Consider the following 23,974-nt stretch of genomic DNA (forward strand, 5'->3'; position numbering starts at 1 on the left):
TCTGAAGATCCTACTTAGCCAGTTCAGGTATGTTTAATAAGGGTTGGAGCTGAACTTTGCAGGAAGGCAGGTCTCCAGGAACAGGACTGGGCAACCCTGGGATAATAGGGTTGCTAATCGAATGGTTGCTTGTTCAATTCCTGCATGCAATGAGCTACTACTGAGTCCTTGAACAAGGCACTTAACTCAAGGTTGCTCCAGAAGTTGAAGATTCAGCCATAATTGCTTCTTGGTGGGTTTGAACCCACAACAATTACCAACGATTATGCTAGACTTTCTACCTTTTTCCAGCAGCATATTTGACTGATACTCACTGCATGTCTGGCCATGTGCTGCTTCTGATTCTTGGTGGGTTTGGTGCTTTGACCCTGCCTTCTTCTCTCATATCTCTCCTCCATTTCTTTCTTTTCTTTTTGTCTGTTCTCTTTCTCCAGTGTGTTGGTGTGTCTCTGCGAATCTTCATGATGTGTCTGCAGTTGTTCCATGTTGTTGTCCACGCCGTCCATTATCTTTGGGTCAATCTGAATTCTATCTTTTGAAACCGAGTTCTGCTGCAGCTGCTCTTTTAGCAGTCGAATTATCTTTCGGTGACTTCTGGCTTCTGAGCGGAGCACCTTCACGGTTTGGTGCAAGTCTCTATGGCTGTCACTTTCTCCAGAACTCTCTGCACTTTCTTTGGACTCAGTGACGTTTTCCTTCTTCAAAAATCCACGGAGTTCTGATGCTTCCAAGCGGAGTTTGGCCACTTGCTCCCTACAAATTGCAGCAGTTAAAGAGTTTGTTGTTTTTTTAAAGCTTTGATTTGACATACAACCAAAGCTACAATGTCAATGTTATTCAAAACATACCGGAGTTGAGATACTGACTCCGCTCCACAATCTGAGAGAAGCAATCTGAGTTCTGCTTTTTCCGATTCATCCCTAATGAATCTGGATGTGGGCTGCACTCCACTTTGCTCTCTTTGAGTCTGTGATGGTTGATTACTCTCACCAACATCCTCTGGAGAACGATCTCCTTCATCACATCTCTCCAGAGATCAACAACACATGGGACAACAGTAAATACTAAAACAAGACCACTGGGGTTTCCAGATTGAAAGCTGGGGTTCAAGATTACAAGTATATTATTACCAAATTGACTGATCTATTTCCATAAAATCTCTTACCTTTGTGTTTGGAGGCATTAGTGTCACTTCATCTTCAGAAGTCGGTTTCTGCTGTATCGGTGTTTGCTACAGTAATGGCATGTTTGGTGACACATGACTTAACAACGCAAAATGCCACAATGGAACAGAATATAAAGAAAGTGCACAGTAACGGTAGGATGGGGGCGGCTGCAGGTGATCATGGTTAAGAAAATAAGCCAGAAAGACAGAGAGAGGAGATAACAGGAGTTAGCAGGGACGGAAGAGAGAGACAGAGAGAAAGAACTAGAGGGAGTAAAAAAAACAAAAATAACCACAGACTAGGGGTGGGCGATATAGCAAAAATATCATATCATAATTTTTTTTCAGGAAAATCACAATTCACGATTTTATGTTGGTTTTACTATTTTGCAAGTTTTCTGAGGAGTACAGCCAAACTAATTTCCCTATTTTAAAACAAAGAGTTACAAGATAACAAAAAAAGAATGACAGATATTTAGGCCAAAGTGGGCGAAAATAAAAATTCTGTCACACATTTCAAATACACATAATAATCAATTAAAACTTTTTTTTTAATCAGGTGTAGTATTTAACGGCGCAACATTTTTATTTAACAGTGTAGCATTCAAAGAAAATTGAATTCCACAAATATAAATGAAAAAAAAAAACAAAAACACTATATACACTTCACTGTATAAATTATACATTGATTCTAAATTCTATCCTAATTTATTCATATTTAGACCATCCCTTCAATGACAAGTGACAGCATGTTTAGTACTGTCACTTTTAGAGCTGCACGCATCTAAAATACAGGCATGCATTTGTTTTTCTCTTAACTGTTTATTATCACTTTAGAAATAACCAACTGTTTATATGTAAACCTTGTGTGTTTTTGACAGTATTAGCACAATCAGACGCAGTAATCAGGCACTGTTTGACAGGCTTTTTAGTGTGCGCGCACTTCAGGTGTAAGCGCTCAGAAAAGGCGAATGTCAGAACAGCACGCAAATTAAATAGTTAACCGGCAAGGCTTTAAAGCACATGCAAATAATGCAAAATCTTCAACATATAATGTGTGCTGTAGCACGGTACTAACATAATCCTTAAAAAGAAGATCCAAAACACAAACAAATAATCTGCTGTAGCACGGTACTACGATATTTCTTCAAAAGCAGATCGTGAATACATATTAATTGGCCACAAACAAAAATTGTGATATCACACACCCCTTCCACCAATACATACATAAACACTCATTCGGCAGACAAACATGCTACAGAAACAAACTTCTAGAGAAGGTTCAACCTACTGCTGACTAATGTTAGTAAACTACAAATTCAACTACAGAAAAGAAGTCAATCATAAACGGAACACAAGCACAAAATCGGAAGGTCTGAGGTTAAAGGTAAAGAGGTTAAAGAACATAAGAAGTTGGGCCACATTTCATATTGGCATCAAACCAAATGTCAGCTTTACACAAATGTGACCCTGGACCACAAAACCAGTTTTAAGTGTCAATTTTTTGAAATTGAGATTTATACATCATCTGAAAGCTGAATAAATAAGCGTTCGATTGATGTATGGTTTATTAGGATCGGACAATATTCGAGATACAACTATTTCAAAATCTGGAATCTAAATACTGAGAAAATAGGGTGCAAAAAAAAAAACAAAATATTGAGAAAATCACCTTTAAAGTTTGTCCAAATGGACAACTTTATGGACAATTACAGGTGCACAAAGTACCAAAGAAACAACAAACAGAAAAAATAAAGAGGGAATAATCGGTAAGGAAAAAAAAAAAGTCAATATACCGGTAAGTATCTACAATATACAGGAGTTGGAAAGATTGCTTGTTTACCAAGTCGGAGCGAGAGTGCAACTGTGGTGCCTCAAGCAATCTTTCCAACTCCTGTATATTGTAGATACTTACCGGTATATTGACTTTTTTTTTCTTCTCATTTGGATTATTCCCTCTTTATTTTTCTGTTTGTTGTTTCTTTGGTACTTTGTGCACCTGTATATATATTTTTTTTCACTATTGGATTGTATTTATTTTTTTGGCACTGTAAATAAATTTCACTTGCACATAAGTGCTATTGCGGGCTGAGCCATCATTTAACATCTTTTACGGACATTCACAACGTCTCCTAGCGAGTGGTGGTTCAATCACTATTTCATATATTTTAGGAATGCATATTACTAATCAAAAATTACGTTTTCATATATTTACGGTAGGAAATGTACAAAATATCTTCATAGAACATGATCTTTACCTAATATCCTAATGATATTTGGCATAAAAGAAAAATCAAAAATTTTGACCCACATACAGTGTTTTTTTTTTTTGGCTATTGCTACAAATATACCCCAGCGACTTAAGACTGGTTTTGTGCTCCAGGGTCACAAATGTATATATATATAAAAAAAAAAAAATCACATAAGAAGTAAACCAACAGTATTTCTAAGACTATTTTTGAAAAGATTTCACTGTGATCTTTAATACCTTGATTGGAGTTGAGAGGTTGATTAGGTCTGGTTCTTTCTGAGAGTCTGTAGGATCTTTACCCACAATGTCTTGCTCCATCAGAAGCAGCTTCTTCTGCAATTCGGCATTGACTGCCTGAAGCTCTAAAACCTGAAAATGAGAGAAAAAATGTAAACCTTTCAAATTTTGTTTGACAAAAAGTATACAGCAATCAGTGATTAGGCACTCACCTTTATTCTGAGCTGTTCAACGGTCAAGTGTTGTAGCTCCTCCTCTGGCCCGTCGCCAACACATATACTCATATAGGACGTCTGATCGCCAATCAAACTCAGCGTGTCCACTAAAATCATCAGATTAATTCGATTAAAGTCAAACAAACTAAAATAATTTAACTAATTAAATTAAGAAATGGCCAAATGATACATATATGATATGTATATGTACCAGAATCGTTGGCCTGTCCAACCCCTCCTCCTCGGTTCTGGATCTGTCCCAGTCTGGCTTGCAGAGAAGCATTCCAGCGTTGAGCTTCCTCCAGTGCATCACGCATACTCTCTAACTCTAAAGGGTTCGACCCTGCACACACATATACAGTATACAAACATGCAGTTAGTGCCACTGCAAACATATTTAGTATTTATGTACAACATCCTATTCAAAAATATGAACAACTTTAACCTTGTTGTCTGCATATTGGTCTTTAAAGAACAGTTGAGAAAACACAATAAATTATAATAAGAAGGGGATGGCCAAATTTGTGCCATAGAATAGAATATACACTAAACACTATGTCGACGCATATTTATTTTATGCACATATTTACTGCAAGTTTATTTAAGCATTAAAGCATACAGACTACTCTGTGAGTGGTGAAAATGAGAGCCATAGCAAGACATGGGTTAGGAAGTTAAAAGTAATGTCAATAGAAAAGTTAATTAGGTGCTTTTGTTTTGTTTTGTGTTTGTGTACAGAAAGATGATTGGCATATAGAACCAAAATTCAATTTGAATTAAATTCAAAATTATAAAGTGGGAATAAAATGATCAAATAAATAAGTTTCTCTTGATCCACTTCAGTGTAACTAAAGCTATTAAAAATTTTCAATAACTGAAACAAAGCTGAAATAAAATAAAAAATGTTGACAAAAAATACGTTTAGGTTTAAGTACTAAATATAAAAATAGAAGCTACTTCAAAATATTACTCTCCCTCTATATATACTGTTCATGTATATATGATTGAATATATAAATATATATATATATATATATATAATATATATATATATATATATATATATATATATATATATATATATATATATACACCACATACACACACACACACACACACCACACACACCTACATATACATTCATATATATAATATATATATATATATATATATATATATATATATATATATATATATATATATATATGTATGTGTGTGTGTCTGTGTATATATGTATATGTATATATGTATATGTATGTGTATATATATATTATATATATATATATATATATATATATATATATAGCAGATGGACACAAGAGGATTATGGGTAAATGGAGCAGAAACAGACAGAGCGCGTTTCATTTTCAGCATTCAGTGTAATTGAAAACTGTCTGATCCACCTCTTCTGCATTCATATGCAAATACGGAACTTAAAAAACAGTGAGTATATAAGGCTCTTGTGATGATTGTGAAAGTTAATGGATTGAAAAGGTTTTCATTAGTATGCATAAAAAGGCTGAATAAGGGAAGCCATATACGTGTATAAGGCAGGGTGGGATGAGCTGAATGTACAGATGTTTTAGTGTTGATGAGCCACACAGACATTTAAAACACTTTATTACAAAGAATATTTTATCTATAAATAAATAATCACAGATGAATGAATGAATGAATGAATGAACAGAGCAGAAAACAGACAGAAACAGGAGATGAACAAGATGGACAAGAGTGACAGAGAATTTCAGAACACAAAAGAAAACAGAACAAACATTCATGCATATCAGAAAAAAGAGAAATGCAAGCTTTCATATAAATAGAGCATGGTTATGTGGGGATGAGAATGATGTAAAAGCTGGATGTGCTGTTATTGTGTCCTGCTTTAAACCAGATGCAGGGCTGATAAAAATAAGAGTCATCCAGAAAGTCAACAACCTGATGGGCAAAATATTAAGCCATTAGCTCTGACCTTGAACTGGCTTTAGCCCTGCATCATTGCTTGCTAGAAACTGAAACTGAAAGGTTCTGACTGTGGTATTTTGGGAGATTACAGCATGACATCTGATTGGTTTTCTGTGCTCTCTGTCTGTACTGCACCTTCTCTTTGTTTGGCTCTCTGGATCTCTTTCTGTAGCTGGTCTCTCAGCTCTGTGTTCATCTTGACTCCACTTTCCAGCTGCTGTCTGAGGACTGACACCCCTGTGAGCTCTAGCTGCAGCGCCTGCAGCCTCTCAACACTGAAACAAAACAAAACATAATTAAAATGCAGATTTCAAGTGTGTAGCATCACATTACAACAGTACGACCTTTTATGTGTTAAACGCACCCGTCACGCTCTTTGACAGCTCTGATGAGGTCAGAGTAGAGATGCTGCTCAGCTCTCAGAGCTCGGTTTAACTCCATCTGCTCAGTCAGCAGATCAGATAAAGATGCAACATCCTACAAAGTGGCAAGGAAATCAACATTAGAAATGCTAACGTGTATCAGTTTAAGGAATGCATGCATGTGTTCACATGTACCTGTTGTTGGCGATCTCCTCCAATGATGGTTCTTTCTCTCTGAGGGAGAGAGGAGATGCTGCATTCACTCTCACCCAGCTGGGAAGCTTGATCCCGGGTCAGAGGAAGTCGACTGTCCCCTCTCTGAGACAAACGCTGGTGCAGCTCCTGCAAAGAACCAGAATCAGACAGAAGCACATACCCTAAACTAACCTCAGAGCTTATGCTAGCTGTGTCTGAAAAGTTTAATATTTTACAGTTTTACTGTTTTATGTTTTACTGTCAAATTCGATCAATTGCATCCTTGCTGAATAGAATCATTAATTACATAAAAAAAAAAAAAAAAAAAAAAAAAACATTTTACTGACATCAAAACTTTAAACGGTAGTATTATGTGCTTGTGATTTATACTCACAGTAATGATTTCTTCTTTAGTGTTGAGAGTTGATGTAAGGGACTCAATATTGGCTGTCTGTCCTTCTAATCGTGTCTCCAGTTCGGAGACCGTGGATTGAAGCTCTGCTAGAGAAATCTAATCACAAGCATACACAGTTACTCTATAAGCTTCACATGTAAAAAAAAACCCAAATCCATAAATTCTTAAGATCTTAAATCAAAGACCTTAAGCTGGTTCTCTCTCTTCAGAGCGGCGTTCAGCGCTTCTGTTTTCTGTGTGAGCTCTTTCTTCAAAACCACCACTGATTTCTTACTGACTGTAGTTATATCTAGAGTTTCCTCACTGTTTCGCCTGCTCAGCTCAGCTACAAACACACACACAAATTAACATTTTTCTAGATATAATTTAAGTTGAATTTAAATGATGCATTGTATATTACTGACAATACCTGTGTTTTCAAAGAAATATCAGTTATCTGCCCATATGTGCATCATTACTGCAAAACTGTTTTATTCTTACAGGACTAAAACACTCTCACCTTCTCTCTCAAGTTTCTCTTGCAGCACCTCAATAGTCTGTCTGAGCTCCAGCACCTGAGGAGGAAGAGCTTCACTCGTCTTCATTTCCAACAGGATGCGATCTTTCTCTTGTCCACGGTCTAGCAGCTTCTATAAAACCAACAGAACAACATCACTTGACATTTCCTTACTACAACATAACCGTCTTATGAAGATGTTCGCACACTAGAACGATTCCAGTTCCGGACCGAGCAATCGATCCAAGTGTAAACACAGACTTGTGATCAAAAGATTACAGGTCAAAGTCTCACATTGATGAGGGCGTCCTTCTCCGCCAACACTGCACGGAGTTCAGCAGTCTCTAGGTGACCATCCTGCGTGGCATTCAGTCTCTGTGCGTTTCTGAGCTGCAGCTGTGTATCTGCCAACTGCTTACGAAGATCCTGCAATTCTGCTGTACGATCATTCAGAGCCTGTAAGTGATGCTCCGCACTCTCCTACAAACACAAAAAACAAACAATTTTAAGTGATAGGAAACTGTGCTTAGAAGAACACAAATCAAGCATTAGTGTACAAGTGCATCAAAACCATTAAAAAAAAAACATTTGTTTTCATTACTTCAAATAAAATAAAACTGAACAATAAATAAAAACTAAATAAATAATTAAAAAAAAAAAACAGAACTTGATTTAGTAGAATAACTTCCAACTAAAAAATGAATAAAAACAGACCTATTTAAAAAATTATAATAATAAAATTTGCCAAATTACTAAAACATAACAATCAAAATGGAAAAAAATATAAAAATAAAAAATGTAATTAAAAGGATAGTTCTCCCAAAAATGAAAACTCCCCCATGATTTACTCACCCTCAAGCCATCCTAGATGTATATGTCTTACTTCTTTCAGACGCATACAATCTGAGCTTTCAATCATGGGGTAATTTTTGGATGAACTATCCCTTTAAATTAAATATGAAATTAATTAATAATGAATATAAAAATTCAATTTACAAAACTATAATAGTATCTCAAAGATAGTAAAATAATACTGGTATTCAGTACCTTCAGAAGCTGGTCTTTGCTGCTGATGTTGGCCAGCAGGTTTTCTACAGCGGTTTGGTTCTCGGTCACTAGCCTCTCTCTGTCCTTCACCGCCTCTGACAGCATCGCCTCTGTGACCTTTAACCTCTGACTCATCTGCTCTGCGAGGTCACGACCCTGAGACTCTGATTGGTTCAGAACCCTATTGGCCATCTCCTGCAAAGCGAGGAAAAAACACCTTCACATCAACCAAATTCTGACTCGCACCTGCACCAAAAACTACAGTGTGTGACTTGTACCTCCATGTCTCTCGTTTTGTTGTCCAGTGCTTGCTTTAAGTGCTGTATAATGGCGTCTTTCTCTCTCAGAGCCCTCTGAAGGTTCTGCTCAGTCTCTTCTTTACATCTCTGAAGATTCTTCAGCGAGTTCAATAGCTGCTGCAGCTCGAGATCTCTTTCCTTTATGAGAGCATCAAAACTTTCACACAAAGAGATTTAGAGAAACCATCAGTATCTGATTCAACATTAGCACATAAAAAAACCTTTAACGTGAAGAAATGAAAAATTTACCAATGCAAATTCTCTCTTTATCACATAAACACACACTCTTACATTAATAGTCTCCTCGTTGTGTGAGAGCAGGTTGTTGAGATGCTCCACATCTCTTTCTTTCTCTCTCAAGCTCAGCTGCAGCAAATGGATCTCATTTTCTTTCTCCTCCATTGCTGCAAACTTCTCATCCAAGGCTTTCTGCTCACAGACAATAAAGCACATAAATATATATATTTGTATGATATCTGGACTGACAACTGTGCACAACGCAAACAGAGAAACACAAATCACTGACATACGACCATCTACCTGGATTCATCATCTGAAGCAGGTTGTTCCTGGTACTGTACCTTTAAGAGCTCTGCATAAATATAGAATAAAATAAAGGAAGAGCCACAAACCTCAAGTGCTTTCTCCTTCTCCTTCAGTCTTGCTCTAAGTTTAGCCATCATGGGATCACCTTCCTCTTGGGTTTTGTTCTTCTCCAGATCTTTAACCATGTTCATATAGTCCTGAAAAAAACAGGAATGAGTAAGCGAGCACTGAGAGGTGCTGTATATGTGTGTGTGTGTGTGTGTGTGTGTGTGTTTGTACCTGCAGCTGCTGGTCTTTATGATTCAGGATGGCTGTGTGTCGTTCTATGGCGCTCTGTAGTTTCTGTTCAGCAGCACGGTTTTGTTCTTGCTGTTCTAGACGCTGCTGTTCTAGAGCGTTCTCTCTGTCAGCCAGAGCACCGTTTAGTTTCTTCAACTGGTTCTGAAGATCCTGCAGTTAACAAGCAAAAGTAAAAAATAAAAAATATGAAAATAAATTATTAATAAAAATGATTAGTTCAACATTTAGTTCATCTGAGTATTTTAATTTATGAACCATGCAATTTTCCTTTCTAATGAAATAAATATTTTAAATACTGCTGTTTATCGCAATGCTTTTTGAAAGAAATAAATACTTTTTTGTTTCTTCGTGTGTGTCAGTGTTACTCACGTTAATGGTCTTGTCTCCCTTCTTCTTCTGTTGCTGTAGCTGCTCCAGCTCTTGTTCCAGTTCTAGTTTGGCCTGCTGAAGAAGGCACAGTTCTGAATCTCTGCTGCCGAGCACACGCTGCAGCCTCTGGGCTTCCAGCAGAGAAGAGCGAGCCTCTGCCTGGAGCCGTGACAATTCAGCCTGCTGCTCCAGGAACAGAGACTGCTGGTCTTCAGCGCCCTGGAAAACACAGAAGAAAGGAATGCATACATTACACAAATCCTTCGCCAACCTCCTATATGAGTGATGAGGAGCAACTAATCAGCTCCAGCTGTCAGTCAGCTGTTCAAAGTCACCACTGAAAAGTGAACAATCACACAAACCTGATATTTCTGTAGTTTGGCTTTATGAAGGGCCTCTCGAGCCTTAGCCAGAGCCTGATCCTTCTCTTCAAGATCACCAGACAGATCCTCAATCTGAAGAGAAAGAATTAAGAAAAAGACATAATAGTAAAATAACATTTTATGGTAGTTTTTGTCATCACAATAATTCACTGCTCTGAATAAAATCTAGTATTAAAGTAAAATTACACTACGAAATAAATAAATACCACATTCACCAAAAAAAAAAAAAATAGATATCTTAAATTTAAAGCCAACTGTAAAGTATTTGCTTTAGATATAAAAAAAAAATCTCCAATAATAAAAGCTTTCAAAATCTGCATTTAAATAATTTTTATTTGTTTTCCTCTGTATTCCCGCTTGATTTAATTAATGTTTGACTGGGCCACACCTCTTTCTCCTTCTCTTTGAGAACCAGACTGAGACCCTGGATGGTTTTGTCTCGTTTCAGAGAGTTCTTCTTCTCCGCAGCCAGTTTGTTCTCTCTCTCTTCCAGCTCATCAGAAAGAGCCTAAACACAAAGAGGACTTTAATGCACAAACTTTGCTGTTAATTTAATGACAATGTTTAGTTTATAGATTATGTGTGCATAGAATCCATTTCTAAAATGTGTCATTTTTCATTTCATTATCACTGAGATACTTTTATAGTTATTATAGTTTTTATCAAATGAGTTTTTCTTTAAATATTTTCTGTTTTCATTTAAATTTTGGTTAAAGTTTTCACAATTTTGTTCTGTTTTTGTCTTTTAAAAATAGTTGTTTTTATTTGTATATATAGTTTTTATTAATTGAAACATTTAATTCTTATTTCAGTTAAAGTATATTATTTCAAGTAACTAAATAATTTTTCATGGTTTTAGTTTTAGTTAACTAAAATAACAGTATTTACCTTCATTTCTCTCTCTGTTTCTTCTAGTGTGTGTTTGAGCGTCTGGTTGCTGCTCTTGGCTGCGTTCAGTTCTTCAGTCAGCTGTCTGGTTTTCTGCTCCAATCTGCTCCATTCATTCTGTCTTTCAACAAACACCTGCAACAAAGACCAACATGTATTTAATTTGCTGCTAAAAAACTTAAGCATTGCCCTAATGTCCTCGGCATAATTTGAGAAAATGGAGGGTCATCAAAATCTGTGTGTACCTCCAGTTTAAGAGGTGTGTATTCATCATTAAAATCCTCCTCCAGCTCTTGCAGAAAACTATCTAGCTTTGATTTCCAAGACACACCACTGTGGGTGCTTCCATATGTAAAATGTGGATTTGTTAGTACTGGAATCTTGCTACTGTTACATCGTGGGACGGGCCACACTCCTTGCACACTCTTCAAGAGCTGCAATATATCAAACACCAGCGAGGTCGTTTCTACGGTTACGGGGGTGGAGCCTCTCAGTGGGCGTGTCTTTCTGAGGGGTGAGGCACTGATGAGGGCGTGGTCATACTGCTCCAGGGCCACTGATTGGAGGGAAGTTGACCGTGAAATCAAAGCGCTCTTCTTATTTACGACGTCCAAATAGTCTCGACTAAGAGAACGAGATCGGGTTACCGGCACGCCAGCAGTTTTTGAACTTTGACGTGAAGATGGATTTAATTTTGAACGCTGTGAACGATCTGTTCCTGTTTTACTGAGCGGCTCGAGGCTCACACACCTCCTCAACCGACCTTTAAACTTCTCTTGTTGGCCGTCACCACCTGAATTCACAGAAACAAGCCCTTGACTTCTTCTTAGGGTTTCGTGGACACCGGCAATCCGTGTTTGGTGCTGCTTTGGTAGAACCGGTTGAGGTCACCGAATGCATTGCAGCTGCTTTGGAGTATTTAAACTTGCTCCGATCTGAACTTCCTGTTTAAGAGGTACGTTTCCACCTAGTTTGGTCGGGTTATGTTGGCTGTATTTGTTTGTGATTTGAGCTTTCAGTCCATCTCTCTCATTCTGCAGCCTTTGCAGCTGAGCAGCGTGTGTTTCCTGCAGCTGTCCAATGGCGACATCGCATTGCACGACACGCTCGAGTAAAAACACGCATTTCCCACAGAGAAACTCGCTGCAGCCGTCTCGTTGCAACTCCACGCCCAATACGTGAGAAAGGATGACCGCCAACCTCAGACGGCCACATGCGCTGAACAACCAGCGACACTGACCGCCCTGCAGGCACACGCCACATACACGGCATGGGTCACGCATGTTCATCAGACCAACACTACAATCCTGCTCTCCATCTGCCTCGGAGTCTTTCAGTGCATCTTGCTCTGCACTGAATCTGAACTGACTACACTTTGTCTCTGCTAACACACACACAAAAAAAAAAAAAAAACAGGAAATCCTTGTGATGTGTGCAATGTCTGCTAACACACACACACACACACACACACACACACAGAGAGAGTAATCCACTCAGCTCAGCGGGCGTCCAATGAGAAGAGTTGCATTTGGGCCACTGATGAGGATGTTACAGGTCAAATGCTTCCAATGTTCACCTGAAAATCTCACAGATTAGTACTAAAGGAGGGACCTGAGTCTTATCTACAGACAAGAATATTAGATATTTTAGAGTGGACTCTTTTAACATTGGCCAGAACGCATAGCAACCACCTAGCAATGACTAGGATTGGATAAAAACCACATAAACTATTGCCAAGCGAACAACCAGAATCCAGCATCCAAATTTTCAAAAGGAGAACACAAACAATTGCACACACCTGTCCAAACTGAGCACAGGACCCTGAGATGTTTGATTTCCATGTGCAACAGTCACAGACTGCTGTCAGCCTGTTAATCCATCTTAGCACATTGCCCTTTGACTGGGTTCTCACACTCTTTGAGCTTTACTGTCATTTTTAATTACAAGATTTGTACTAATATTTTTTTTAGGAATTACTTCAGGGACCAAGCTTTTAAATGAAAAGATGTAAACTATTATGCTTATAAATGCACAAAGAAAAACCCTGAAATCTGAATCAGCTTTCAATTGCTTCAAGCCCCTTTCTGCCTTTACAACCATTTTTGTCATGTATGAACGAACCGCTCCAATGAATCACACAGGCCAATATCATCATGCTGGCTTGCTTACAAGTAAATTTTACTCTATACAAGTACTTATGAAAAGGAATATTCTGGTGACACAATGTGAACAGCTGTCTGCTTACCTCTTTGTCTCTTTCTGCATTTCCTCTCCCACGGTCTAGTTCTTCCCTAAGAGCCTGTAAAATAAACAAATCAATACTCAGTGTTTTTGCATGTGTGTAACAAGCACAAAACTTGATGTATGAAAGCTGTTGTGCTTTACAAAACTGACACCAAACTTACACTGCAAAGGCTAGACAGAAGCACTTATGAACTGGCAATTAGACATATTTACACATATCGTGTATGTAATGAGACGACCTTAATGCATTTACACAACCATTTTAAGTGTATACTTTTATACTAGAGCCTAAGGTGAGCCAGAGCAGGTATAACTTAGTCTGGCATTTATGCAGCATTAGGAGTTTTGAGCAGGCACAGAGCAGCCGTTACTCCAGTTATGTAAAGAAACCTTAAGAGACTAACCTGTAACTGACTGTCTTTTTGGCCAATAAGGGAGTTCAGCTGTGCCATCTGCTCTGCCATTGGTTGGTTCGGGTCATTCCTCCGAAGCTCTCCAATCACGGATTCTTGATTGTTGAGTGACACCCGCAGCTGCTCAATAACACTGTGGAAATAATATTAGGGATATGTTAATAGTTACACTTTGTTAATGTTAATTGATGTTTCAGGATTTTAAATCACCTCTCCTTTTCCTGAAGGGCCTGCTGGAGCTCTCTGACCCGTTCAGGGGTGGAGCCTGAATCAGCTGAGGGTCCTGATTGGTTGGCGGCTTGCAGCTCTTTCTCCAATCCAAGATTCTTCAGCTTCTCCTGTTCAGCTATGGTGGCCATGCTCTCCAGTTCTTCTTGGGCAGCTTGCAGAGATTAAGAGAAAGAGAAAGCAATGACTAAAGATTCTCTTGAAGAAAACACATTCTCAGACATTCGTTATAAACATTGTGAGGTTTGTTTTACCTCCTCGAGTTCTTGAATCCGAGCACTGAAAGCTTCTCTGAGGGAGTCCATTTTTCTCTGCATCTTCTCTCTGCCATCATCAACACCTCGACTGGCCAAACTCTCTAATGCTTTTCTAAACACAAACACACCATTTGGATCTGTTTCTTACATCCAACACATTCTACATGCATTCAATTGTAAATATTTGACCTGAAAGCACAATGACCAGGTGTTATTACTCATTACCCATTACCCAGTGTGAAAAACGTATGACATTTGTCGCTTATTTATTTTTCAAAAGAGCTCAAAAAATTTGTGTCTGTTTGCAGTTTTACAGGTTTTCATCACTTTACACATTACTGTCAATAAAACCATTATTTTTAGTATTATAAGCCATGTCAGTAAAATAGTCAAATTGTATATAATTGTAAAAAATATTTTACTTTTTTTTTTAACTGACTGTTTATTTTTTTCTGTACCACTTAGAGCAAAATGTTGCCACTAGGTAATGAATTCACAGCCAATCAATACAATTTAATGTTTAATGGCTATGTTGAATTTAATTATGGACCAATCCAATTTGACTATGGGTGGAGCTACACTTTAAAACTGTCAAACAGAAAGAAAAAACAGAAATCAAGAGATAAAATGTAGCACTTGTTTTGACAAACAAGCATCAAAATGAACAAGGAAGAAACAGGATTTATAGCTTGATGCTCTGTCACATCGGACCAATAATTAGTAAAAATAGGAAGTAAACAAGTGGGCAGGACTTACGATGCGGACACAAGCAGTTCTTGTTTCTCAGCCAGATCTCGTTTCATTGACTCCACCTCCACCTTCAGCTCAATGTTCTACACACACAGACAAACAAGACAAGTTACACACAATAAAAAAAACTGAGATCATCAAGCACAAAACCACTGCTTGCTTTTATATGCAGGAATGAACAATGTCATATTTGTGTACTAGTGTGTTTGTGACGGTGTGTGTCTGTCACCGTTTTGTAAATGTCCTCCGTGGAGTCGTCACATTTCTGCTGCACACGTTCTTCCAGAAAATAGATCCTGAGCTTCAGGTTGAAGTTTTCCTTCTTCAGAGCTGTGATTTGCTGCAGGGCAACCACAGAAGTTAGTCCCAAAATCACACAGACAATAGGGTTAGTTCACCCAAATATTAAAATTATGTCATTAATGACTCACCCTCATGTCGTTCCAAACCGTAAGACCTCCGTTCATCTTCGGAACACAGTTTAAGATATTTTAGATTTAGTCCGAGAGCTTTCAGTCCCTCCATTGAGAATGTATGTACGGTATACTGTCCACGTCCAAAAGGGTAATAAATACATCTTCAAAGTAGTCCATGTGACATCAGAGGGTCCGTTAGAATTTTTTGAAGCATCGAAAATACATTTTGGTCCAAAAAATATCAAAAACTACGACTTTATTCAGCATTGACTTCTCTCCCCGGGTCTGTTATGAGCGCGTTCACCTCACATCCGGTTCGCAAACGAATCACTCGATGTAACCGGATCTTCTTGAACCAGTTCACCAAATCGAACTGAATCGTTTGAAACGGTTCGCGTCAACAATAAGCATTAATCCACCAATGACTTAAGCTGTTAACTTTTTTAACATGGCTGACACTCCCTCTGAGTTAAAATAAATCAATATCCCGGAGTAATTCATTTACTCAAACAGTACACTGACTGAACCGAGCCAGATAACGAACAAAACATTGACTCGTTCTCGAGTCAAGAACCGGTTGCATTGGTTTTCGGATCACCGATAGTGATGGGAAGTTCTGTTCTTCTCCGCGAACCGGTTCTTTCGGACAGTTTGATTCAATAAACCTGTTGCCGAAAACGGTTCACCAGTTCTTTTGGAGCTCGACGTAATGACTTCATTGGCGATGATTGCCCTTGATTCAAGCCTTCGGTTTACCCACGCTCATAACATTAGCACAGAATCGGTTCAGAATCAATGACCAAAAAAGAACCAGTTCAGTTCAGACGCGCTGTGTGTCAGTCTGAATCACCCATGCGCAGTATCATCAGCTCCTCAGTTCTCGAACCGGACGCGTCCGACAGAAACGGTTCTTGACTCGAGAACGAGTCAATGTTTTGTTCGTTATCTGGCTCGGTTCAGTCAGTGTACTGTTTGAGTAAATGAATTACTCCGGGATATTGGTTTTATTTGAACTCAGAGGGAGTGTCAGCCATGTTAAAAAAGTTAACAGCTTAAGTCATTTGTGGATTAATGCTTATTGTTGACGCGAACCGTTTCAAACGATTCAGTTCGATTTGGTGAACTGGTTCAAGAAGATCCGGTTACATCGAGTGATTCGTTCGCGAACCAGATGTGAGGTGAACGCGCTCATAACAGACCCGGGAGAGAAGTCAATGCTGAATAAAGTCGTAGTTTTTGATATTCTTGGACCAAAATGTATTTTCGATGCTTCAAAAAATTCTAACGGACCCTCTGATGTCACATGGACTACTTTGAAGATGTTTTTATTACCTTTCTGGACGTGGACAGTATACCGTACATACATTCTCAATGGAGGGACAGAAAGCTCTCGGACTAAATCTAAAATATCTTATACTGTGTTCCGAAGATGAACGGAGGTCTTACGGGTTTGGAACGACATGAGGGTGAGTCATTAATGAGGCAACATTTCATTTTAATTTAGTTTACAAACAATCAAGACAACAAATAACCCAACACGCCAAACTTCAATTACAGGCGATCTGACCAATCATAACGCAGAATCTGCCATTTTTGTCCAACAAACAAACCAGACCAGAGAGTAGATTAATGTCGGTGGACTTGAAAAAGTGGAAAAGTGGTGTGTACTGACGACTTTTCACGATTGAAACAAGATACCTTCTTATTTTCGTTCATGTTTATTTCATGCTATAACTAGTAAAGAGGAAGAGATGACTGGTTCACGAAGGGGACTGATTTTTGTGAAGGGTCAATTATAAAAAAATAAAAAATAAGAAAAAATCCCCTAATCAACCAATATGTTTCATTTTTTTTTTTTTACAGAAAATAGAAGTTTTCCTGTGACATTCATGAAAGTTCAGATTCATGAATTAGTGATTCTTTCAGGTTAAATGTTTTAAATGATCCAGTTCACAAAACCAGATTGAACGATTCATTCACAGACAGGAAAAACCCTTCTTCATTTCGGTTGAACTGTCCTTCATACTGAAATGTTTCTGAATATTCAGTTCTTCCTCATTACAATATTCAGACTCATTTGTGAATAAACATGAGCAAAGCTGTTCTCCAAATAACTGAAAGAGAGACGGAGAGGGAGGAGACAAGAGCTAAAAGAGAAACAGAGCGACTATAACAGGCTGTGTGGGTCAGTAATGAGGTTTGGCATGAGTGTGTGTGTGTGTGTGTAAGAGAGGCTGGCAGGGCAGTGAACTGTGCGTCATTGTACTCCAAGCGTTTTTCACTTCAACATCTGGAGCAGAAAGAGGGGGAAGGGAAAGAAAGATATAGAAATGGAACAAGAGTCTGGAATAACCACAAATACCACGGTGATGGGCAGTTGCACCTTCCTTTGAAAAATCTGTTGTTTCTACAGCACACAAACACACTTTCTCTCATTCAGACAAACACACATCTTTATCTTAGTACAAAGAAATAAACACTTTTCCTTAAAAGGACAGGCAGAAATTCCATACCAGAATATCATCATTGCCACAGACCGAAAAAATTTGCAGAAAATTTACTCAATTTCTTTCTTCATTAAAAAAATTTTGCAGAAAATTTACTCAAACTCAGATGAGTTTCTTTCTTCATCAAAACATATTTGAAGAAATGTAGCATTAAATCAGTCCCTCAGCAATGGATGCTCTGCAGTGAATGGGTGCCGTCAGAATGAGAGTCCAAACAGCTGATAAAAACATCACAATAATCCACACCACTCCAGCCCATCAGTTAACCTCTTGTGAAACCAAAAGCTGTGTGTTTGTAAGAAACTCTTTTGGCGGATTTTGATGTGCGAGGACAACAGGGTTATTATGGAGTATGGATTCTGGTATTTTGTCCAGAACTGACAGCTTATTGGATTTGTTTCTTACTAACATGCAGCATTTAGCTTCACAGGACATGAATTGATGGACTGGAGTGGTGTGGATTATTGTGATGTTTTTATCAGCTGTTTGGACTCTCATTCTGACGGCACCCATTCACTGCAGAGCATCCAATGCCAAACAACCAAGTATAAAAATAAAATATATATATATAGCTCATAATAAAACTAATTTATATATATATATATATATATATATATATATATATATATATATATATATATATATATAAAAATATATATATATATAGCTCATAATAAAACTAATTTTAAGGGTTTAGTTTCAAATCAATAAAGGAAATGTACAAATCTGTGTTGCTTTGATTATGCTTAAACTGCACGGTCTACTATGGAAAAAAAACTGCTCCTTATTAAAAATAATATGTTTTATATTTCAGAATGTTTTCATTCACGTTTGTGTGTGTCTGAAATGTAACATTTAAAAAGGCTGTCTAGGTAAAAAAGTTCACCAGGTCTCTCTCTCTCATTACAAGAAAACAAACAAAAGCAAACATTCTGATGTTATTGTACTTACATTCTCGTAATCTTTCATAGTCAGAGCTTTGGCTGGAGACATCCTCTGCCCTGGAAACAGAGATGCTGCAGACGACAAGACAACAGACGAACAAATGAACAACAAACAGGCTTCTGTTCACTCCAAAAATGATCACTGTGCCACACATTTTGAGGCTTTGATGAAAATCTGATTAAGACCATGTGGTTTGATACACAAGGACAGACTTCAGAGAGAAAAACAACAAGTGTGTCAGACTGTGTGTCTTCACTACAGAGTTAAAGGTAAAAGGCTGGAGGGAAGAACAAAATGTAACTTTTCATCTCGTTCCTTATAAACATATTCCGCATAAACAGTCTCTATAATTCAACAGAGGCTATAGCGCTAAATGTATTTAAGTAAAAAGATCTACATCCTTATAAGTGTATATATAATTGTATAGGCCTATATGAGTTTCACTTTTAACATGCATGTATTATTTTTTGTGTCAGTACATATTGAGAGAATTCATTTCGAACTGATTTTGTCATGCATCGTGACATACTGAATTGTGACATCGAGATGTGTATATAATGCATCGTGAGGTAGTGAGTGATTCTCAGCTCTAGTCATGCGGCGCTCAAAGGATTATATTACAAGACATGAGATTGTCTGTACCTGTCATGTCGTCCATGCTGAAGTTGCCGCTGTTCAGAGACTCTGGCAGCCTGGAAATACTGCAACATAAACACACACACACACACAACACAAAGAGCCAAACAGGAGTTTAAACATATATTTAAAAAAAAAAGCAAAACAGCAAGAAAAATAAACTGCAACTGCAACAAAGCCCAAAAGTGTCAGCGTTCATCCATGAAGCAGGTGCAAATATCCCACGGTTCCACTTAACACTACAGCGTCTTTTCTACTTAACTATCCAGCTCATGGAAACACACAAAAACACTGAGAGGATGGACAATGCATACGACTGTGGACGCTTTTCATAACCCAACCTCAAGGCATCAGGCATTTGTGTGTGTGTGTGTGTGTGCTTTCATAACCATTTTAAAGAACAGCACTGGCTACGAGCGAGAACATGATGTAAGTAGCCCGTCAGAAACTAATGTGAATGTACAACTTACAGCATGTTTATGTTGTGTTTGTGTGTATTTGCTGCAACTCTTGGCTTCCTAACAAGTTCAATCTCCTTTACTCCTCTGACAGTCACCCAGACCTACGGCAAGACCGCTGGGACACTGGACTTACATAAGACCGAGCAGCTGTCAAACAGAACAGGTCAAAGAATCTGATGCATCTTATTTCAGGCCCATTTATAAGCCTATATTTAAAACTAGTATCTTGTTTTTGCTGATTTATGTCATTTTATTTGAAAATAGCCTATTTCAAACTCTTACATTTGAAAGTATAATTTTCACAATCTAACTTGCCAATGAATAATGTGTATGATTTAAAATATTTTGAGTAAAATAATATCACGAATATAAAAAAGAATGAGTTTATTCATTTTAATTCATACATTTGATTTGTTATTACTAAGTTTGATTATATAATTGATATATCATAAAAAATAACTTTGCTTGTTTGTTTTTCAAATACTAGAGTGAAGAACTCAAGTTTTTATTCATATTTTGAATTAGTTTTTATCTTACATTTTCCATTTTCACTGCAATTTTAGTTTTATTGGTTTTCAGTTTTTATGTCTGTACGGTTTGTATTAATTTTTATTTCAATTTAGTTTTAGTTATTTCAGTATATCAAGTTAAACTAAATGAAAATGAGAAATGTTGCTTTGGCACCTAGCTAAAATAAACATTTTTTTTTTAAGTAACAAAAATGTTTAATCATGGTTAAAATAGATATCGACTGACGTAAATACGTTAAGTTCCAATGTTATTTTAAAATCTATATAAGATACTTTTATTTGGATGTTTTCCTTTTATATTTTCAATTTTCATTGTAGTCAGCTTTACTCATTTTTACTTTAGCTAATTTTAGTAATTTGGTTGTGTCATTAATTTTATGTCTGTATTATTTTTATTCATTTTATTAGATCACGTTAAACCAAATGAAAATGAGAGGTGTTGCCTTGGCAACTAGTTTGCCACATAGCATTCATGAAACCACATTCATGTGGAGACAATAACAGGTGAAACTTTGCTCAACAACAACAATGTTAACAGTGTCACCGCTATTGTTCATCTCTTTATTTTAATCTACAGTATTTTGAGCAGGTTGGATGGAGCCAAACGAAAGCCTACAACACATCACAGCCAAACAACTTCCTCTTCTCACGTTTTCCTGCACCGTTAGCATTGTGCTAGCCACAGGAAGACACACACAAACTATTATACAACTGCCTCATGGGTTCACATACAAGTTAGTCTCAGAAATGTATATAAATTGGTTAAAAGCTCCTCTCAGATGTCAGAGACTGCTATCAGCTTTCGTCTTGTGTTTCCCCACAGGCTCACCACCTGCTTCATAAAGGTGACACTGCAATGGCACGACCATCAGGACAGCATCTTTAACTTGACCGTCAAAGCCAAGAGTCCTTCAACTCCCGCCGTTAGAGACCTGCTGAACTTGACAAAGTCTGAGCTCTGAAATAAAGCAAGGATCTACAAATACACAAACGCATATCTACAGCACTAACTCTACACACAAGCAGAACAGGTGCAACAGAGTTATTATAACCTACCTACTGCATCAGTCCTTCATGTTCACATGGCCAAAGAAAGGTAGAATACAGAGATCAATGCGTCAGATAATAAACAGGAGCGCTATTCCACTATGTGCCGTTTCAAGGAAGGAAGTAATGTGTTTTCTGCTATGAAAGCGCATGATCAACACATAACAGCAGCTGGAGACTCTCTCTCTCTCTCTCTGTCTGTCTGTCTGTCTGTCATCATTGCTCAACAACCCAACTAAAGCCACTTTAGAAACCGAAACTGAATGCAATGCATTACATACTTTCTGTGCAATTAATGCATTGCTCTAATAAAACAGATTAAATAATTCAAATAATAATCTTGTAGCCTGCGTGCATTTAATCTGGTCTGCATTCATTGCATAAGACCTTATTTAGACCTACTGCATTTAATTTAATGCATGCACTTTTGTTTATTGCAAATACATCTAATTGAATGCATGCAACATCTAGACAGCTATATAAAAAAATTGTTGTTAATATAATAATTTAATTATCCCTGTCTGATCACGGTTTGTGAAGGAACAGACTGTCCAAAATATTTTCCCCAAACGCAATAAACAATGTCAAAACAGCCTCGTGTGCCCAGATGCTTGAGAGATCGAGTCCCAGCTATATTTAACTGAGAGGATCATGTGTGTTTTGTTTTTAACACGAAGGCTGTGAGATTCAAACTTCAACTCCACACACACGATCAACAGTATAATAATAATAATAATAATAATAATAATAATAATAATAATAATAATAATAATAATAATACCACAAAAGCTGGATTCAGACTTTGGATTCAATAAAAACAGAACATACCAATGCAAAAATATTAAACATTTTATTAGAAACACATACTTTAATGAACTGAAACTGAATCAAACCAATTAAATTAAATTTCAAAAACTCGTCTCTGCAGCTGTCAAGAACTCACACAAGTTAACTGTCAGACGGATGAAAGAGAATAACAAGAGCATCAAATGCACAATTTCTGAGATAATTCAGAGTAAAAGCATTACGTGGACCACGAAAAACACGATAAAGGTTAAATTAAGACACGCAAATCTAAAACGAATTATCGTATGACTTCGTATGTGCTGTAACAACGTTTGCTCATCTCTATAACTTTATCAGTAACGTTAGATAACAAACATTTTTTAATTCTAATGTTGAAAAACACATTGGAAACATTTGGTAGGGAGTATTTTCGTGCTTATTTTAAATGTTTTCTCCCCTCATGCTAACATGCTAACGCTGCCTGACAGACTGACAGAAATTAAAAAATAAAGCGCTTCACCTCAGATTGATGTCAAACGGCAGCGTTTGATCCTCGCCGACCACGGAATCCATTATGTATCAAAATATGAGTGTTTTATCTGTGAACAACATTTCTCTCAAAACATGATGTCCGTTGTGTTATTTTTGAACTGTGAGCAATAAATTATGAATGTAATTTCAAAGCAGACGTTGGAACCGCCATTTTAAAATCCGTGACGTCACAGTGCGAGCACGCGCAAAGAAGTTGGCCTGTCAGTACTGTGGTGGCTAAGGCTTAGCTTATGAATATTTATTAGATAGTGTTGATGACTCATTTGAGGAATTTATAAATATTAATTAATTATGCTGATATTGCCTGGCAACCTTCCAATGGTAAGGGCTTATTTTGTGAATATTAAAAAGGTTTCGTGGCGATGTGTGCGCTGCGCTGCTGAAGCGTGCAAGATGATTGGACAGATTAGGTCGAGTAGCCCGCCTCTGCTTCACTCCTATTGGCTATCAAGTCAATCGTGAGTGTCAGGTGTCAGGCTGTAAGCAAAGCAAGAAAATAGAAGTTTGTATTCCTCCCGGAAAGTAACTCATAAATTAAATTTAAAAATACTGTCGAATAATTTTTAAATCATGCATTAATAAAACATTGTTTGTTGAATTTAATTGTACAAACCTAATGACATTTAATTACATTAATTGTAGAATAAATTCTGAATAAACTTTAAAAAAAAAAAAGATTTAAAAATGAATATGTGAATAAAACACATTTAAAAATGAATATGTGAATATAACACATTTATTGTGTTTCTAATTGAAGAGCAATAGCAGTACGCATAACAGGAACATTAAAAAAGTCAATGCGTCTATTTCATTTTGAATATATTTTATTTAACTTTCATGTTTGTATATTGTGTGTGTGTATATATACTGTATATATATATAAATAGATAGATGTATAGATATATAGATGTAGATGAAAATATATAGATGTGTGTGTGTATATATATATATATATATATATATATATACTATTATATATATATATATATATATATAAATATATATATATAGATATATATATATATATATATATATATATATATATATATATATATATATATATATATATATAT

General features: G+C 37.0%; 1 protein-coding gene and 1 pseudogene across 6 annotated transcripts in view; both read right to left on the reverse strand.

Moving 5' to 3' along the window:
* The window catches only part of LOC109058790 (CDK5 regulatory subunit-associated protein 2-like), a 40,115-nt gene extending 17,010 nt beyond the window's left edge, over positions 1-23,105 (reverse strand). For 5 of the 6 annotated variants that reach the window (XM_042778582.1, XM_042778585.1, XM_042778580.1 and 2 more), the window contains exons 1-31: positions 22,870-23,105; positions 19,532-19,590; positions 18,896-18,960; positions 15,251-15,361; positions 15,028-15,104; positions 14,269-14,383; positions 13,997-14,178; positions 13,778-13,919; positions 13,375-13,428; positions 11,130-11,264; positions 10,630-10,749; positions 10,221-10,313; positions 9,859-10,077; positions 9,469-9,639; positions 9,276-9,386; positions 8,935-9,072; positions 8,623-8,802; positions 8,345-8,539; positions 7,592-7,777; positions 7,301-7,430; positions 6,987-7,126; positions 6,781-6,897; positions 6,387-6,533; positions 6,194-6,306; positions 5,965-6,104; positions 4,080-4,211; positions 3,866-3,975; positions 3,654-3,785; positions 1,166-1,231; positions 849-1,030; positions 315-753 (exon numbers count right to left, since the gene is read on the reverse strand). In XM_042778582.1, coding sequence (XP_042634516.1) covers positions 315-753; positions 849-1,030; positions 1,166-1,231; positions 3,654-3,785; positions 3,866-3,975; positions 4,080-4,211; positions 5,965-6,104; positions 6,194-6,306; positions 6,387-6,533; positions 6,781-6,897; positions 6,987-7,126; positions 7,301-7,430; positions 7,592-7,777; positions 8,345-8,539; positions 8,623-8,802; positions 8,935-9,072; positions 9,276-9,386; positions 9,469-9,639; positions 9,859-10,077; positions 10,221-10,313; positions 10,630-10,749; positions 11,130-11,264; positions 13,375-13,428; positions 13,778-13,919; positions 13,997-14,178; positions 14,269-14,383; positions 15,028-15,104; positions 15,251-15,361; positions 18,896-18,960; positions 19,532-19,590; positions 22,870-22,922 — 4,254 coding nt within the window. In that variant the 5' untranslated portion in view covers positions 22,923-23,105. Of the gene's footprint in view, positions 1-314; positions 754-848; positions 1,031-1,165; positions 1,232-3,653; positions 3,786-3,865; positions 3,976-4,079; positions 4,212-5,964; positions 6,105-6,193; positions 6,307-6,386; positions 6,534-6,780; positions 6,898-6,986; positions 7,127-7,300; positions 7,431-7,591; positions 7,778-8,344; positions 8,540-8,622; positions 8,803-8,934; positions 9,073-9,275; positions 9,387-9,468; positions 9,640-9,858; positions 10,078-10,220; positions 10,314-10,629; positions 10,750-11,129; positions 11,265-13,374; positions 13,429-13,777; positions 13,920-13,996; positions 14,179-14,268; positions 14,384-15,027; positions 15,105-15,250; positions 15,362-18,895; positions 18,961-19,531; positions 19,591-21,572; positions 21,724-22,869 lie in introns of those variants that run through there. The other variant, XM_042778581.1, reaches the window with a different exon arrangement.
* LOC122149266 lies at positions 11,273-12,472 on the reverse strand (annotated as a pseudogene).
* Positions 23,106-23,974: the final 869 nt, after the last annotated feature.

Source organism: Cyprinus carpio, chromosome A21 (genome assembly GCF_018340385.1).
Source record: "Cyprinus carpio isolate SPL01 chromosome A21, ASM1834038v1, whole genome shotgun sequence".
NCBI lineage: Eukaryota > Metazoa > Chordata > Actinopteri > Cypriniformes > Cyprinidae > Cyprinus > Cyprinus carpio.